The sequence below is a fragment of the Narcine bancroftii genome, chromosome 1 (assembly GCF_036971445.1).
Source record: "Narcine bancroftii isolate sNarBan1 chromosome 1, sNarBan1.hap1, whole genome shotgun sequence".
NCBI classification, from domain to species: domain Eukaryota; kingdom Metazoa; phylum Chordata; class Chondrichthyes; order Torpediniformes; family Narcinidae; genus Narcine; species Narcine bancroftii.
In genome coordinates this window covers 391502850-391522706 of record NC_091469.1, presented here as the reverse complement: position 1 = coordinate 391522706, position 19857 = coordinate 391502850, and the positions used below count along the sequence as shown (strand labels likewise).

Here is a 19857-nt window from a genome sequence, read left to right as displayed (position 1 = left end):
TTTTCAAAAGGGAGTGTCTCAAGAAAGTACCCTCCATCATCAAGGACCCTCATGACTCAGGCCATGCCTTCTTCTCATTAGGAAGGAGGTGCACAAATACCCAATAGCTTCTTCCCCACTGCCATCTGATTATGAATTACAATGAACCACAGACACTGCCTCATTTTTTTTGATCTTCTTTTGCACCAATTTATTTTTAAATAGCAGTTAAATGTAATTTTTATAAATTTTTGCACCCATAATGCACAATAACAATGCCATAAAACAACAAATTTCATGACACATGGTCATGACAATAAACCTGATTGCTAATGAACACTATACTGATGTATAGTGAATCTACCTGACTTGATTTACCAGATTACCAAAACTGCTAGATACGTCACCTTACATCCTTTAGAAGCTTCAAATAAAGAGCAACATGCTGCAGTTGCTAAAAATTTAACATAATCACAAACATAATCAGAAATAGAGCAGATTAGAAAGCATCTATTGCAAGAATACAAATCAGCTTGGTTCTTGTGTGATTATTGGGTGTTATTTGTAATCGTATCCTAGTTTATTTTGAAATGTTCATGAACAGTTCAGAAAAAAGATCAGCACCCATAGTTAACCTACACCGTTTGTATACACAACTAATGAATTTAGACACCAGTTTCTGTTTTCGTTCCAAACTTGGTTCTAATATTTCCAAGGAACAAGCTGATTATAAGAAGCATAGGTGTGAGACTTCACTCAGCAGAAAAAAATAATACAAATTAGAAGGATCTCTCGTTCTGCTCTGCCATTTAATTCAATAAAAACTGATCTTTTATCCCAGCACCACTTTCCTACACTAAATCCAAATACCTTGATTTCCTTAATAATCAAAAATCTAAAAACTGGTAACAAAAAAAGGCCATTCTTCCAAATCACTTATTGGACCAACACATTATCTCACCAAATAATAATTCCTGTAATTTAATGCAAAACATTCTACCAACAACTCTGCTACTCAATAAGGCAAGCATCAAATACTGGATAATGAATTCTGATTTCTGGAAGAGCTTCGGTGAGTCGCTCCATTTATCTTGTTACAGTAGAAGTCCAAAAATCCAGACTGCTCAGATCCAGATTTCCAGGATTCTCGGGCAGTACTTTTATTCAAATTTAAGTAGGAATAAAGAGATGAACAGGTACATTTTAATAATTTGTTCATTATCAAATATAGCATGCTTCATTTATCAAAATGAGCAGTTTTAAAGACAAATAAAAATGCCACTGTGGATCTGTGACAATTACGCATGCAAAAATCTGCTAAATTTTAAATCTCTGAGAGAGTTTGAAAAGTCTGGATTCTCGGGAGGTCCAAATTTCTGGCATCTGGATTTTTAAAATTTGACTGTATTTGTAACAGATTTTGTGTCATAAAAGAACATTTACGTGGTAGATAGTGTGGCCAGACATCTGGTTTTAGGCCAGACAGTCTGGCTTTTGAGCCCTCTGTCCTCTATCCAGCACCACCTTGAGCTGGACGTTAATTTGTCCTCCATTTGGGGATGTACAGAAAGTGCACTTACTGTTAAATTCAGCACGTGCAGCCATGTTCCTTCTAACGTACATGCACAAGTGCCGACTCACGCTTGTGCAATGAGGGGTAAGGGTGATGGTGGTGCATATGCAGTGAGGGGAAAGTGACGGCAGAGTATGAAGTGCCAATTGGCGTATGTGCAATGAGTGGGATGTGGGATGGTGGCGACTCCCTCCGAGAGTGTTTCTGATGCTGACCCTGCATGTCCTGTGTTTTGGTAAGTATGAAATGGTCACCCTAGTGATGGATGGGGTACCAATTAAGTCAGCTACCTGTCAGCGTGTTAGAGATGTCTGTGTAGGCAAGTGATCACTTAAAAAGCTTTGATGGGTCAAATAGGTCATACTCAAACTTAAGACTACCCAATCAACAACCTGCTCTTATAGCTGTGGTATTTAAGTGGCATATCCAGTTAACTTTCTGGATGCTGCAGATGGGGTGTGTCAGGGAAAAATGGCTACACTTTCTGTTGATGGAGATGGCACTTCTAGGGCAAGAATGCTCCTTAACACCAATTCCTCAGTGTTATCCAGGCCTTGCTGCCTATGGCCATGAAGCACAGCATCAACCAAAGATGCAGATGCAACTGAACCTACTGCAATCATCATTAAGCATCTCTTTTTAACAGAGAACCAAAGAATATTACAGGACAGAAACTGGCCTTTATAACCTGTGCCAGACTTGTATTCTGCTTAGACCCACTGACCTGTACCCAGTACATATCCTTCTATATCATTTCCATCCAAGTACAGGTCATAATTTTTCTTCAGTGTTAAAATTGAGCCTGCATTCACCACTTCAGTTGACAGCTCGTTCCACACACCCACTACTCTCTGCGTGAAGAAGTACCCCTAGTGTTCCTTTTAAACATTTCCTATTTCACTTTAAACCCATGTCCTCTAGTTTCTAATCTCACTTAACCTCAATGGAAAAAAACCAGCTTCCATTTACTCTATCTATACCTATCATAATTTTGTATACCTCTATTAAATCTCACCTCATTAGAAACATAAAACACTACATCACAGAAAGCAAGACATTTGGTCCTTCTAGTCTGTGCCGAAACATCATTCCGCTAGTCCCACTGACCTTCACCCAGTCCATAAACCTCCCATCCATGTATCTATCCAATTTATTCTTAAAACTTAAGAGTGAGCACTCATTTACCACATCAGATGACAGCTCATATCACACTCCCACCACTCTCTGAGTGAAGAAGTTCCACCTAAATCTTTCCTCTTTCACCTTAAAGCCCCGTATTTATCTCTCCTACTTACACTTACTCTGTCTATACCCCTCATAATTGTGTAACTATCAAATCTCACTTCATTATTCTACACTCAAAGGAATAAAGTCCTAACCTGTTTAATCTTTCCCTGTAACTCAACTCCTGAAAACCTGGCAAAATCCTAGTAAATCTCTGTACTCTTTCAATCTTACTGATATCCTTCCTGTAGTGAGGTTACCAGAACTGCACACAATACACCAAATTTGGCCTCACCAATGTCTTATACAACTACACCATAACATCCCAACTCCTGTACAACATTTTGATTTATGAAGGCCAAGATGCCAAAAGCTTTCTTTCAACCCTCTCTACCTGTGGTGCCACTTTCAGGGAATTATGTATCTGTATTTCTCAGATCTCTTTGTTCCTCCGCACCCCTTAGAGCTCTACCATTTACTGTGTATGTCCTATCTTGGTTTGTCCTTCCAAAATGAAATACTTCACACTTGTCTGCATTAAGTTCTATCTTCCATTTCCTGGCCCATTTTTCCAGTTGGTCCAGATCCCTCTGCAAGCTTTAAAAGCCTTTCTCGCTGTCCACAACACCTCTAATCTTAGGGTCATCAGCAAACTTGCTGATCCAATTTCCCACATTATCATTCAGCTCATTGATAGAGACAACAAACAACAATGATCCCAGCACCAATCCCTGAGGAACACCACTAATTACAGATCTCCAGTCTGAGAAGCAATCATCCATTCTTTGTCTCCTACCATTCAGCCAATTTCAAATTCAGTTTACAACCTTTCCTTAGATACGTAGTGTCAGAACCTTTTGAACTAACCTCCCATGTGGGATCTTGTCAAAGGCCTTACTAAAGTCCATGTAGACAACATCCACAGCCTTTCTTTCATCTACTTTCTTGTAACGTTCTCATAAATAGAAGATTCGTTAAACACGACCTACCATGAACAAAGCCCTGCTGACTATCCCTAATCAGCCTTTGGCTGTCCAAATACTTGAATATCCGATCTGTAAGAACACCCTCCAATAATTTACCTACTACTAACATCAGGCTCACTGGACTAATTTCCTGATTTTCTTTTTAAAACAATGGAACAACATGAGCTACCTTCCAATCCTCTGGCACCTCACCTATGGCTAAGGATATTTTAAATATTTCTGCCGGGGACCCTGCAATTTCTACACTAGTCTTCTTCAAGGTCCGAAGGAACATCATGCCAGGCCTGGGGTATTTATGTATCTTTATTTGCTTTTAGGCAGCAAGCACCTCCTCCTTTTTAGTCTCCATATGTTCCATGCCACTAATGCTTGTTTCTCTTCCTTATGCACTATGCCCGTTTCCTGACTAAAAAGTGATGCAAAAAAACTGTTTAAGCTCTCCCCATCTTGTGATGCTCCACAAATAGATGGCCAATCTGACAAATTTTGTCCCTTACTACCCTTTTACTCTTAATATACTTGTAGAAACACTTTGGGCTTACTTTCACATTATTTACCAAAGCAATCTCAAGTCTTCTTTTTGCCTTCCTGATTTCCTTCTTAAGTATTTTCTTTCCTTTTCTATACTCTTAAAGTACCCGTGACAGATTATAGATATGTTTTTGAGAGATAAATTGAGGCAGGTTTTTTAGTATAGGCCACATACAAACACTTTAAAACAGATCTTATTTAAAATACTGGAGCTCTGTTCATGCTAGACAGGCCGGCTCCAAGAGCCTTTGCAAAAGCTTGGGAGAGTGCCCAAGAGACTTCACTAATGGATTGTTGTTTACAAAAAGGCAACAGATGAAAGAACTTGTCGGAGCTGCAGATTGTGTAAGAGGGTCATGTGGTTATGTAAGCAGAGAGAGTAAAACAGTTTTTTTTTGTCAGAGAGAGAGAGTGAATTCAGTTCTGCAGTGGTACAGTCAGCAGCACCAGCAGGTGGGACTGGGACAGGTCAAGCTGGCAAGCTTGTGGAAAAACCCCATTTAGAAGACAGGTTGCGAGTGCTTAGTTCAGCCTGGTCAAAGCCTTTGTAGTTCATACAAGAGGAGGGGACTGTCTGTCTAATGTTACACTTGAAATAAACAAAAAGGAATTCTGTGGTGACCTTAAAGAAAGAGGTCATCATCTGGAAAACCCTGATGGGCAAGTTTCTTCGCTGAAGTGGCTGGTTACAAGGAATCAGTTATGGGTGTCCAACAAACAACAAATCTCTCCCTCTGAAAATCAACAAGAACCTTCCAGAGCGGTAACCATTTACCTTTCAAGCACCAAAGCCTGGTGAACTTCATTAATGTTAAATTCTGTGCACAGTTTAATAATTGCCTGCAACCAGTAAACTTGGAGGAATGAGAAGTGAGATTGGACTGTGAATCAAAAAACTTTTCTGAACATACACACATATTACATACATACGCACTTAAAATTAGAAGGGGGTTAAGTTAGGTTAGTTAAGTTAATAGTGATAAGTTAAAGTGTGATTCTGTTTTCATGTTTAAAGATAATTAGAAGCAACTTTTGTTTAAGTAACCATTTCTCTTGGTGAATATCTATTGCTGCTGCATTTTGGGGTCCTCTGGGCTCATAACATACCTCATTGCTCCTTGTTGCCTACACCTGCTATAACCAGATTGCCAATATTATATGGAAAACAAGGTTCCCTATGCCTGTTAACTTTACCTTTAATCCTGACAAGAACATGCAAACTTTGCACCCTCAAAATGTCTCCTTTGAAGGCCTTCCATATGCTGAACTCATCCTTACCAGAAACCAATTTATCCCAATCCACTCTTCCTAGATCCTTTCTCATTTAAAAAAAATAGAATCTCAACTCGAGGACCTTATCTATAATCAACTAAACTAATGATATTATGGTCACTGGACCCAAAATTTCACCTACACATACATCACTTGACCTATCTGGTTCCCTAATAGGAGATCAAGTATCACATCCTCTCTCATTGGTACCTCTATATATTGATTTAAAAAACTATTCTGAGCACATGTGGCAAACTCCAAGCGATTCACCCCTTTTACAGTATGTGTGTCTCATTGAGTATGGGAGTCCCAGTCAGTATGTGGAAAGTTAAAATCTCCTATTATTACAACTATCTATTTCTTACATCAGTCTGCTATCTCTCTATGGATTTGCTCCTTCAATTCTCTCTGACTATTGGGTGGTCTATAAAACAACCCTATCAGTGTGGTCACACCTTTCCCGTTCCTCAGCTCCACCTATATAGCATCTGTAGACGAACCCTCTGAGCTGTCCTATCTAAGCACAATTGTGATATTTTCCCTGACTAGCAATTCCATTCCTCCCCCTTTCACACCCCCCCCATCACGTCTAAAATAACGGAGCCTCAGAACTTTGTTGCCAGTCCTGCCCCTCCTGCAACCAAGTCTCAAAAATAGCAAATAACATTATCTCATGTGCCAATCCATGTCCTAAGCTCATCTGCCTTTCCCACAATACTCCTTGCATTGAAATAAATACACCCGAGAACATTTCTATCACATACAAACTTTTGATTTCTGTCTATACATGACCTATCTAGTTTAAATCCCTTTCAAGTGCAGCACCAGTAAACCTATCCACAATTATGTTAGTTTCCCCTCAGTTCAGGTGCAAACCGTCCCGTTAGAACAGGTCCACCTTCCCTGGAACAGAGCCCAATTGTCCAGAAACATGAAGCCCTCCCTTCTGTACCTCTTTAGCACATATTTAGCTACATTAACTTCCTATAGCCTCACTAGCTCATGGCAAGGGTAGCACTACTGAGATCGCAACCCTGGAGGTCCTGTCCTTCAACTTTGCCCTTAACTCCATAAACTCTCTTTGCAGAACCTCCTCATCCTTCCTACCCATGTCATTGGCCCCTACATGAATCACAACATCTGGCTGCTCAACCCGAGAATACTGTAACAGATTATGTTGTCTTTGAATTGTATATAGCTATGATTTTGGGAGATAAATTGGGGAAAGCTTTTTAGTGTAAGTCACATACAAACACTTTAAAATAGATCTTATTTAAAATACTGGAGCTCTGCTCATGCTAGGCAATCTGGTGCCAGGAGCCTTTGCAAAAACTTTGGAGAGTGCCCAAGAGACTTCACTAATGGATTGTTGTTTACAAAAAGGCAACAGATGAAAGAACTTGTCAGAGCTGCAGGCTGACTGGGGTGGAACTTGCTGTTCTAAGAGGGTCATGGGGTTTTGCAAGCAAAGAGAGTAAAACAGGCTTTTTCTTTGTGTGAGAGAGAGAGAGAGGGAGAGAAAGTTCTGCAGTTTTACAGTCAGCAGCAGCAGCTGGGACTGAAACAGAATAAGCTGGCAAACTTGTGGAAAACCTCATTTGGAAGATGGGTTGTGAGTGCTTAGTTCAGCCTGGTCAAAGCCCTTGTGGTTCATGCAAGAGGAGAGGACTGGCTGCCTAAAGATTCACTTGAAATAAGAGGAACAAAAAGGCTCTCTGTGGTGATCTGAAAGAAAGAGGTTATCATTATGATGGGGCAAGTTTTTTCGGCAAGACACTGTTGTGGGTGACCAGCAAACAACAAATCTCTCTCTCTGAAAACTAACAAGAACTTTCTGAGTGGTACCCATTTACCTTTCTAGCACCAAAGCCTAGTGAACATAAACGCTACATTTTGTGCACAGTATAAGAATTGCCTGCAACCAATGAACTTGGAGGAATGAGAAGTGAGAATGGACTGTGAATCAAATAATTTTTCTGTAACTTGTACATACACATGCCCTTAGAATTAGAAGGGGGTTAAGTTAGGTTAGTTAAGTTAAAAGTGATAAGTTAAAGTGTGATTTTGTTTTTATGTTTAAAGATAATTAAAAGCAACTTTTGTTTAAGTAACAATTTGTCTTGGTGAATATCTATTGCTGATGGGTTTATGGGTCCGCTGGGCTCATAACAATATCAAGAACTCAACCAGGGATATCGCGGACCCTGGCACCAATGATGCAACAGACCATCTGGTATTCTTGGTATCTCCCACAGAACCTCCTATCAGTTTCCCAAACTTTTGAATTCCCATCTCCATCTTTACTGTTCTCCTCTTTCCTCCTTCCTCGGTGCCAGAGATGTGACCACTATAACTTGTCCCTGGTAGGATGTCCACACGAACAGTATCTAATACGGTATACTATTGTTGATGGGAATGGCCACAGGGGTGCTCGGCTCTCTCTGTCTATTCCCCTTCCCTCTCCTGACAGTTACCCAGCTACCTGCCTCCTGACTTTTAAGGTGACTGTCTCCCTGAAGCTCCTCTCTATCACCCCCTCTGCCTCGCTAATGATCCAGAGTTCATCCAGCTCTAGCTCTATCTCGAAATTTGTCAGAAGCTGGAGCTGGATGCACCTTTTTCAGGTGTAGTGATGAGGGACAATTGTGCTGTTCCAGATTTCCCACATCCTGAAAATAGAGCAATCCACTGCCCTAGCTAACTCCATTACCTACTCCTAATTTAATTAAAGGATTAAATTACCCCATCTGGCCTTACCTCACTGGAAGCAAGCTCGTTGTCAACCTCTGCTCACCTAAGCCTCTCAAGCCCAAGCCTCAAAGCTCCACTCCTTCCCTGAGTCAATCACACACTGGCTGCACCTCTTCAGCTTCCCCTCCTTTTATTTGTCTCAGCCAATTATCTTGTGATGGATTATATTATATTTTATATCACATATAGATATGTTTTTGAAGGAGACAGATTGTGGGGGTAGTGTAGGTCACAAACACTTCACAAAACAGATCTCATTTAAAATGCAAGAGCTTTTGCTCAAACCAGACACTTCAACCCAAGACCTTTGTAGGGACAATGAAATCTGCTTTGCTAGAGGTTTTCATAAGGAGGTGCAAATAGAAGAATCCAAGCTCAAGAAACTTCACAAGTAGGTGTTAATTGGACATGCTGTGGAGTAATGGATTATTGTTTTGAAAGCAACAGATGAACGGGCTCAGAGGTTTGGGTCCGGTGCTGCAATCTGTCTGGTTGCAGTTTTGCTGTTCTAAGAAGGTCATGTGGTTTTGCAAGCAGAGAGGGAGAGGAGACCAATTAGGCTTTCTGAGAGAGAGAGAGAAAACTTGTTTCTGGAGTCATGGTAAGCTGGTAGATTGTTGAAACCATATTTTGAAGATGGGGTTCAGTCTGTTGAAAACCCTTGTGGTACATTCAAGAGGAAATGGCTGGCTGAAGTGTTTCACCTGAAATAAAGGAAACAAAAGGAACTCTATGGTTACCTGCAGAAGAAGAGGTTATCATTTGGAAAACCTTGATGGGGCAAGTGTCTTTGGCAAGACCTGAAATGGCTGATTGGAGGGAATCAGTTTCTGTGTGTCCAACAAGCAACAAATCTCTCTCTGAAACCAACAAGAACTTTCCTGAGCGGTAACCAATTACCTTTAAGCACCAGAGCTTGGTGAAAATTCATAAATGCTAAATTCTGAGCACAGTATAAGAATTGTCTGATACCGGTAAAGTTGGAGGAGTGAGAAGTGAGATTGGACTGTGAATCAAAAAACATTTCTGAACTTACACACATTACATACATGTGCGCTTAGAATTAGAAGGGGGTAAAGTGAAGTTAATAGTAATAAGTTAAAGTCTGATCCTGTTTTTATGTTTAAAGGAAATTCAAAATCACTTTTATTTAAGTAACTATTTGTCTTAGTGAATTTCTATTGCTGCTGGGTTTTGGGGTCCTCTGGGCCCGTAACAATCTCAAGTACTCAGTCCCACAAATTAACACTCTATTTAACCCTTCAGTTGGCCTCCGTGCTCTTTTTAAAACAACTCACTCACCTAAGCTGATTCCCTCCACTTACCGCTCTCCTGAGTCCTACATTCCTCCTCTGTCTGCGATGGCTCAGAGTTCACAATGGCTCGAGTCCCCGCTCTGCACTCTTTTTAAAACAACTCACTCAAATAGGCTGGTCTTCTATACACTAAGAAATAAATCCCTAAACTGTTTAATCATTCCCTGTAACTCAGTTCCTCAAGTCCCAACAACATCCCAATACATCTTTCCTGCGATCTTTATTGACATCTTTCCTGTAGGTCTCACACTAAACTCAGCCATTTTTAGAACTTGCGGTATCCCCTCCATCCTTTGCTCTAGTCACTGGTGCCCTGGCAAAAAATTATGCAGATTCTGAAGACTTCCTTTTGCACAGTTCGCACTTCTTTCGTAAATGTGGCTTACCCCTTTCTGCTCTCAAAGTAGCCTTCACCCGCAACTCCTCCATTTCTTGCACAACTGCCCTCAGCCCTTCCCCTGCCCTACATAAAATGGACTGGGCTCCCTTGGTCTTCACCTACCACCTGCCTCTGCATACATATTCTCTGCAATTTCTGTCACGTACAACTGGATCCCTTCACCAGACACATCTTCCCTCTCTTCTCCAAAGGATCACTCTTTTCGTCTCTCTTATTTACCAATCCCTTCCTACTAACAGCCACCTTTGCTTAATAGAAGAAAGTTACTGGAAGTAAAACAGAGTGCTCACAAAACAAACTTTTGCATTGTATCTTGATATATATGAAAATAAACTTGACTTGTTTAGCACGTAACACTTGGGAATGGCCTGGGGATGAGATGTTGCAAGAGCCCATGACATTAGAGTAAGTGTATTGGCAAAGACTGAAAACTGGTTATCACAAGGAAAAGAGAATGAGACAGAGTGGATCTTTCACAGGTTGGAAGGATATAACTAGTAGAGTATTTTTAGAGATCTGTACTTGGCCCTCAATTATTTATTATTTCATATTAATGACTTGGAGGTGCAGGCAGAATATAGGTATCCAAATTTGTTGATGACACAAAAATAGAATGAAGGATAAATTGTGATGAGGATATGGCAGATTTTGCAACATGACTGAGTGAGAAAATGGAGTTTCGTGGGAAAATATGAGGTCATGCATGTTAGAAACAAGTCAAAAGGCAGATTGTTAAATGGAAAAGGATTAGGTTAAATTAGGTATTAAATATTCTTGTGCATGAATCTTAAAGAAACAGGAGATGCACAAAATAGTCAAGTGGGCAAATGGTATTTCAGACTATATAGCAAAGGGGTTGGAATTTGGAAACAAGTAAGTTCTGTTGCAAATATACAGGGTATTGTTGAGGCTACACCTGAAGTACTGTGCATAATTTTGCTCTTATGGTCCTATGACCATTACCATCACAGCTCGATTTGTGTACTTCTATGATACAAGATACCATTTCTAATAAATGTGCTATGAACTTTATATTCAAACACAAACAAAAACTAGTAAATGTTATTTTTAGAAAATCTGCTCACCTTCAGTTTGTTTCCATCCAGCTGAAGCAATTGCTCTCCATCAATGCTTTTGGCAATAAATTGTGGAATGTATTGTTCCATGTTTAGTCCCATAAGCCAATGAGAAACCTGATGAGTGCTCCATTCCAAAACAGCACAAGTCTTCCATTGATTATGTTTGGGTGAATGTCCTTCATCAAGAATCTTTAAGAGTACAAACAGAAATTCATAGTAGTGAAAATAACATAATATCAACTTCTTGACATTTTGTTTGTTGTTATTTAAAGATAATCATATTCCCTGGAATTTTGTTTTTGGCAGAAGTTCAAGTGATGCTTACGGAAGTCTATAAAAGGCTATACAAAGTATATGCAGTTCTTTGTTTACTTTCCACATATTACATACATGACATTAATCTCTGCTATGAGCTATTAATTCAAATCCACTAATTCAGAATTGGTGGGAGGCTGGCAAAGGGGAGGGAGAGCAAAAATAAAAGAACATCTCTCCTTTATCTCCATGTCTTCTCACTCTGTTCTGATATTTACCTTTTTCCAGCCATCAATTCCAAGAGAGCCATCCCTTTCCCCCACCTCACCACCCAAGAACCTTCATCCCTCAAATGTTCAGGCAAAATGATGTAATTATCTACTATTTTAATCAACCTTGTAGCCTTTGCTGCCAGGACAGATGCTCATCCACTTGACATTTTTGCCATCTATCAATTAGTGGTCTATTTGGATTCAGATTTACTTCAGCCAAATATCCTAAGTTGGTTAAAATGATGAATACCTCTAAACAAATCTATCACAAAAAATGCATTGGGCTAGATCTTGTTTTGAGATAAAATGAAGTTTAACAATGCTTGCTTTCATTAATGTCCAATTCAGACAGAAGTGTCTGGTAACCAAACCAGCAGTAAAATGCATGAATTAGGGTGTTCCTGTCCAATTTGTCATATTTCTCCAAACATTTTGCATTTGATCTCTCAAATGGAAACTCAGTTTATGAAATGCAAGGAACCAACGTGGTTTGTTATATTTGTATGCAAAATATATACACTGATAAGTACCATGAAAAACTAGAGAAAATAATAAAAAATCTAACTATTTAATGGTGCATTAATATTAATTATGACAAACTTTTGCATAACCATATCAGATTTCATATAATCCACAATTTTAAAAGCAACTATATCAAACCAAATTCCTAGGGAAGAATGCTAAAGTAGATAAACTCTTGTCAAATATTGAATTACCTCAATTACAATTGGAAGAACAAGATAAATTACTAAAACCCCTGACAACCACAGAAATATACGATACACTAATGACATTACCAAATAATAAAGCACCAGGTGAAGATAGATTTCCCATGGAATTTTAAAAGGAATTCAATAATCTACTAATTCCACTCCTCTTAGAGGTAATGAAACAAGTGGAAGTGACCCAGAATCTTGCAAAATGGCAATAATCTTAGTAATTCCAAAAACAGAAAAGGACCTGTTCTCACCGGCTTCATATAGGCCAATATCTTTACTAAATGCAGACTACATATTAATTGCAAAACCATTAGCAAATAGATTAATGGATTGTGTACCGAAATTGGTGAAGTCAGATCAGACGGGATTTGTTAAAAACAGAAGAATGGCAGATAATGTGTGTAAATTTTTTAAACTGATTTATACAGCGCAAGCAAAATTTCTGTATCAGTAGTTCTTGATGCAGAGAAAGCCTTCTATAGGGTTGAATGGAATTATCTTTTTAAAGTACTACAGAAATTTAAATTACTGGAAACATTAATTAACTGGATGAGGGCACTATATAATGATCCTATGGCAAAAGTGGTAAAGAAAGGATGTCTTTCAGATTACATTAAATTGAGTAGCTCAATAACTATCTCCTTCCCTGTTTGCTTTAGCTATAGAACCATTGGCAGAACTAATAAGAAAAGACCCCATGATAAAGGGAATAAAGATAAAAGAGGAAGAATTTAAAATTAGCTTATTTGCAGATGATATTATAATATACTTAACACACCCAGATAAATCAATAAAGAGGTTATATATAAAATTGAAAGAATATGGGGCAATATCACGATACAAGGTTAACATTATAAAAGTGAGGTGATACCAATGAATAAAGTTGACTATATGGAATGTAAAAGGGAATCTGCTTTCAAATGGCAATCACAGGTCATATGTTAATTAGGTATCATAATAGATAATAATTTAACTCAAATCATCAACCATTAATGAGAAAAATAGAAAAAGATTTAGAGAAATGGAAATAACTACCACTAACTCTAATAGGGAGAGTAAACTGCATCAAAATTAATGTATTTCCACATCTGCGGTACTTATTCCAAACATTACTGATTCCCTTGACGGGAATTCTTTAAACAATTGAATAAATTAATAAGAAAGTTCCAACTGAAAGGCAAAAAATCAAGAGGAGCTTTGGATAAACTAACTTGGACATATAAACAAGGGGAATTGCAATTACCAAATTTCAAAAACTATTGTAGGGCAGCCCAATTAAGATTTTTGTCAAACTTCTACCAAGCAGGAGAAAAACTGGCTTGGCTTAAGATAGAGCTATAGGGGGGTGTGGCAAGATGGCGTAGAAGGAAGACGTGTGTTCCACCTCTCCCCAGCTGGATCATTAAATAGTCTAAAAGTGATTAAAAATAAGATTTACAGTTATTTAAATAACAGTGCTTTATGATGGCATCTCACGTGAAAAAGCCTAAACCTCAGCTTCAGAAAAAACTACCATATAAAAGTGTGGAAGAATTGAGGCCTACCTGTATTGCTGAATCTATGGAGTCATCGTTGGGAGTCTCCAAGCCTCAGAGGACTCCAGCCCATTCGCTTTTGACTCCGGCGCCGATCCTGCATCCGCAAGATGGCGCCGGCACATCAGTGAGTTCGGCCGTTGACGACCCGCATCCACGTGAAGTCGTGCGCGCGGGCAGCATGGCCTATAAGGGGTCCCGCGAGCCTGCTGGGCGGCCCGGTGGCGCGCAGGGTAGCGTCAGAAGACGCCTTTGCACGTCCGATGGCTTCACCTGGCCTGCGTGTGGCATTGCGGGCCCGGGAGCTATTGGAGAAAATCAGCGCTGTGGGGGAGCCTGAGCACTGGCATCCCGAAGAGGTCAGGGTGCCAGCAGCAGGCATCCAGACCCGCAGCCATTCAGTTAAGGGAACTGTGCTGACTGAGGAAGAAGAGGAACTTAACTTATTGGAATACGTCCAGGAGGAGGAGCTTGCTGTTAAAGAGGGTGAATCTCAAAAAGTGGAACTGGAATCTGGACTGGATTCAGTATTTACTGTTCTGGAAGGGATTGCTGGTCAAATACAGCAAATGCATAATATGTCAAAACAAATATCAACTCAAATGACTCAAGGATTTATGGAGATGAAAATAAAAATGAATACTTTATGTGATGAAATGTCAACTGTGAAGCAGGAAATTATGTTAAAAGTTATATTAAGAAAATTGAAACAGCTTTCTCAAGTGGAACGAAATAGAGAAAAAATGGAAAAAGTGGAAGGCTCTTTTGTAAATTGGGGGATTCAGAAAAGAGATTTAATGAAGAAGATTGATTCATTGGAAAATCAAATTTGGAGGAATAATGTGAAAATAGTTAGACTTACAGAGGATATGGAAGGTGCTGACCTTAAAAAATTTTAAGCACTGGATCCCAGAGGTGCTGGTTAAAGAGTTTTTCCCTGAAGGTTTGGAATTGGATAGGGCTCATAGGGCTTTGAGAAGAAGACTACTTCCAGGACAAGCACCGAGAGCAGTTTTGATTTGTTGTTTAAAATATCAAGATCGTGAAATGATTCTACGTATGGCAGTAAAGAATGCAAGACAGAATCAATGTCCATTAATGGTTCGGCCGTTGACGACCCGCATCCATGTGAAGTCGTGCGCGCGGGCAGCATGGCCTATAAGGGGTCCCTCCTCCTGTTCTTTTATGCTGATTTGAGTCAGGAGGTTATTAGAAGACGACGAGAATACAGCTAAAGATGTTTTGTGGCGAAAAGGTTACAAGTTTACTTTTCATTATCCTGCAATTTTGAAAGTTTTCTATGGTAATTTTCAATCTCAATTTTTTGAGAATGATCATGATGCCTTGGTTTTTCCTAATTCTTTGCTGGAATTGCGAAGAAATGGATCTCCTCCTCCATTATCTCCTAAAAGGAGAGTGAATGGAAATAGAAATGGACATGGGAATGGAAAGAATGGAAGGAAAGAAGAAATGACATAGAGTCTTTTTGATGTTGAAGATCCGGAGCAGTCATTGGGCTTGGAATCATTGGGTTGAATATGTGGACTATTTTTGATTGTGTTTGATTAAATAATCAATATGTATCTGGCTGGGGGTGGGGTAGATGACATTGAAAACTTTGATAGTCATCTGCCACTAATGGGTTTACCACACCCAGATTTTTAGGGTATTACTACCTTTGGGTGGTTTTTATTTTGGTTTTGGTTTTTTTTGTTTTGTTGTTTTGTTATTTTTACTTTATTTTTATTTATTTTTTTGAGGGAGTTTTTTTCTGGAAGAATTGTAGAAGGGAGTATTATTTTATAGTGTATCATTACATTAGTAGTTAAAAAAATCTCTCAATTGAACTTTGCAACTCTTAATGTGCAAGGGTTAAATAATCCAATCAAGAGAAAAAGAATATTGGCCGATGTAAAAAAAAATTGAAAATTGATATTGCTTTTTTACAAGAAACGCATTTGACTGAGAAAGAACATTTGAAATTGAAAAGGGATTGGGTTGGTCATGTTTTTGCTTCTTCTTTTAATTCTAAGGCAAGGGGAGTAGGGATTTTGATCCATAAAAATTTACCTTTTGAATTGGAATCTTTAGAGGGGTATGCGGGTAGGGTGTTGAGAGTGAATTGTAAAATTTTTGCTGAATCGTGGATTTTGTTGAATCTTTATGCTCCTAATATAGATGATGAGCTGTTTATTTCAGAAGCTTTTTTATTGTTAACTCAAGCTAATGTTGGTGGTGATTTTAATAGTGTTCTCGACCCTTTGAAGTATTTAAATTTGGTGGATATTTAGAGAAAAGTTAACCCTACAGAAAAGGATTTTTCTTTTTATTCTTCGAGACATGATTCATTTTTTAAAATTGATTTATTTTTGGTATCAGCGCATTTACAAGGTAGAGTATTACGAGCTGAATATAAAAGTTGAGTTACATCAGATCAGAAAAGAAGAGTCCGGGGCAGGTAAGAAAACTTTTTTAAAAGTCTCTTACCAGGGTCTGCGGGGAGGAGTCGGCGTCGGAGGCAGCCATTAGTCGAGCCAGCGTACAGGAGAGTGTGACGGGAAGGTAAGGTCTTTTTAAAGACTCTTACTGGGGACAGAGCTTAGCAGTAGGGAGAGGAGAGGAGAGGAGAGGAGAGGAGAGGAGAGAGGAGAAGGACAGAAAAGAAAAGAGTCCGGGGCAGGTAAGAAAACTTTTTTAAAAGTCTCTTACCAGGGTCTGCGGGAAGGAGTTGGCGTCGGAGGCGGCCATTGGTCGAGCCAGCGTACAGGAGAGTGTGACGGGAAGGTAAGGTCTTTTTAAAGACTCTTACTGGGGACAGAGCTTAGCAGTAGGGAGAGGAGAGGAGAGGAGAGGAGAGGAGAGGAGAGGAGAGGAGAGGAGAGGAGAGGAGAGGAGAGAGGAGAAGGACAAAAAAGAAAAGAGTCCGGGGCAGGTAAGAAAACTTTTTTAAAAGTCTCTTACCAGGGTCTGCGGGGAGGAGTCGGCGTCGGAGGCAGCCATTAGTCGAGCCAGCGTACAGGAGAGTGTGACGGGAAGGTAAGGTCTTTTTAAAGACTCTTACTGGGGACAGAGCTTAGCAGTAGGGAGAGGAGAGGAGAGGAGAGGAGAGTAGAGGAGAGGAGAGAGGAGAAGGACAGAAAAGAAAAGAGTCCGGGGCAGGTAAGAAAACTTTTTTAAAAGTCTCTTACCAGGGTCTGCGGGGAGGAGTTGGCGTCGGAGGCGGCCATTGGTTGAGCCAGCGTACAGGAGAGTGTGGCGGGAAGGTAAGGTCTTTTTAAAGACTCTTACTGGGGACAGAGCTTAGCAGTAGGGAGAGGAGAGGAGAGGAGAGGAGAGGAGAGGAGAGGAGAGGAGAGGAGAGGAGAGGAGAGGAGAGAGGAGAAGGACAGAAAAGAAAAGAGTCCGGGGCAGGTAAGAAAACTTTTTTAAAAGTCTCTTACCAGGGTCTGCGGGGAGGAGTCGGCGTCGGAGGCGGCCATTGGTCGAGCCAGCGTACAGGAGAGTGTGACGGGAAGGTAAGGTCTTTTTAAAGACTCTTACTGGGGACAGAGCTTAGCAGTAGGGAGAGGAGAGGAGAGGAGAGGAGAGGAGAGAGGAGAAGGACAGAAAAGAAAAGAGTCCGGGGCAGGTAAGAAAACTTTTTAAAAAGTCTCTTACCAGGGTCTGCGGGGAGGAGTCGGCGTCGGAGGCGGCCATTGGTCGAGCCAGCGTACAGGAGAGTGTGAAGGGGTTAATTGGTAAAAGGCCAATAAATAAGAGGGACAGCGAGCGGCCCAGCGAGTGAGTGGCCCAGTGATGGAGTGGGACTTCCAGCCTTTGGCTCATCAGGCTTCGGCGAAAGCAGGCGGAGAGAAAGCTAAGATAGTCTTCATTACTTCTTCATTGGGGTAAGGGATGAGTGTTAAGGCTGTGTGTTGTCGGGAGTGCCGGATGTGGGAGGTCCTGGAGTCTTCCAGACTCCCAGATGTCCATATCTGCACTAGGTGTGTCGAGCTGCAGATTGTCAGGGACCGTGTTAGGGAACTAGAGCTGCAGCTCAATGACCTCAGGCTGGTTAGGGAAACAGAGGTAGTCATAGACAGGAGTTACAGCCAGGTGGTCACGCCAGGGCCACGGGAGGATGAAAGGTGGGTAACTGTTAGGAGAGGGACAAAAGAACGTAAGGTGCCAGAGACGAGCCCTGTGAATGTAACCCTCAGCAATAAGTACGCCTCTTTGAGCACTGTTGAGGGGGACATCAAGGTTGGGGGGAGTGACAGTGGCTGTGCCTCCGGCACGAGGTCGGCCCCTGTAGCTCAGAAAGGGAGGGAAAGGAAGAGGAGGGCAATTGTGGTAGGAGACTCCATAGTTAAGAGGACGGATAGGGGATTCTGCGGACGCAGCAAGGAGAACCGGATGGTGGTTTGCCTCCCTGGTGCCAGGGTCCGAGATGTTGCTGCTCGTGTCCCAGATATCCTAAAGTGGGAGGGACAGGAGCCAGAGGTCGTGGTACATGTAGGTACCAATGACATAGGGAGAATTAGAGAAGAGGTCCTAAAAAGTGAGTACAGGCAGTTAGGTAGGGAGTTAAAAAGAAGGACCGCAAAGGGGGTAATCTCTGGATTACTCCCTGTGCCACGTGACAGTGTGAATAGAAATAGAATGAGGTGGAGGATTAACACGTGGCTGAAGGGGTGGAGTAAGGGGCAGGGTTTTAAGTTTCTGGATAACTGGGACCTTTTTTGGGGGAGATGTGACCTGTACAGTAAGGACGGGTTACACTTAAATCCCAGGGGGACCAGAATCCTGGCAGAGGTATTTGCTAGGGCTACTCAGGATCCTTTAAACTAGAATGGTTGGGGGGAGGGAACAAAATAGTACAGAGCAGTAAGGAGAAGGTTAGAATGCAAACAATGAAAGTTTGTAGTAAGTATTTGAATATGGATGGGCAGGTGATAGAGAAGGGAAATGCTCTGGAAGAAGATGAAGGGCAATTGGCAGGAAAAGTAAATAATGTTGTTCTTAAAGATGAGGGAAAACAGGGATTAAAAAATGGGAAATCCCTGAAATTCATATATTTTAATGCCAGGAGTATTGTAAAAAAGGTGGATGAGCTGGGTTTCGTTGTTTTAGGTGTGATAGAGTCGGAGGGGCAAGAGGAGGTGGGGTTGCATTGCTTGTCAGGGAAAATATTACAGCGGTGCCTAGGAAGGATAGATTAGAGGGCACATCCACGGAGGCTATTTGGGTGGAACTGAGGAGTAGGAAAGGAGAGGTTACACTTGTAGGGGTGTATTATAGACCACCCGGAGGGGACCGAGACCTAGAGGAGCAAATCTGTAGGGAGATAGTAGATATTTGTGATAAGCACAGGGTTGTAATTATGGGAGATTTTAATTTTCCACATATAGATTGGGAAACACATTCTGTGAAAGGAATGGATGGGTTAGAGTTTGTGAAATGTGTGCAAGATAGTTTTTTACAACAATATGTAGAGGTGCCGACCAGAGAAGGAGCAGTGTTAGATCTACTGTTGGCAAATGGGATGGGTCAAGTGACGGAGGTTAGTGTTGGCGAGCACTTCGGGTCCAGTGATCATAATGCCATCAGCTTCAATGTCATTATGGAAAGAGAGAAATCAGGGCCAAGGATTGAGGTTTTTGATTGGGGAAAAGCTAGATTTGAGGAGATGCGAAAGGACTTGCAGGGTGTGCATTGGGACAATTTGTTTTATGGGCAGGATGTAGTAGAGAGATGGAAGTCTTTTAAAGATCAGATTTTGAGAGTGCAAAAGCTTTATGTTCCTGTTAGGTTAAAAGGAGGGGCAAAAGGTTTGAGAGAGCCGTGGTTTTCAAGGAATATTGGAAACTTGGTTCGAAGAAAAAGGGAGGCGTACATTAGATATAAGAAGCATGGAGTTAAGGAGATGTTTGAAAGATACATTGAATGTAAGAGGAATCTTAAGAGAGGAATTAGGAAAGCTAAA

General features: G+C 40.8%; 1 protein-coding gene across 4 annotated transcripts in view; it reads right to left on the bottom strand.

The window, feature by feature from the left end:
- ppp1r9a (protein phosphatase 1, regulatory subunit 9A) overlaps positions 1 to 19857 on the bottom strand; it is a 201064-nt gene that overhangs the window by 4668 nt on the left and 176539 nt on the right. For all 4 annotated transcript variants that reach the window (XM_069913666.1, XM_069913668.1, XM_069913670.1 and 1 more), the window contains one exon: positions 11118 to 11300. In XM_069913666.1, the coding sequence (XP_069769767.1) occupies positions 11118 to 11300 (183 nt within the window). The remainder of the gene's footprint in view (positions 1 to 11117; positions 11301 to 19857) is intronic.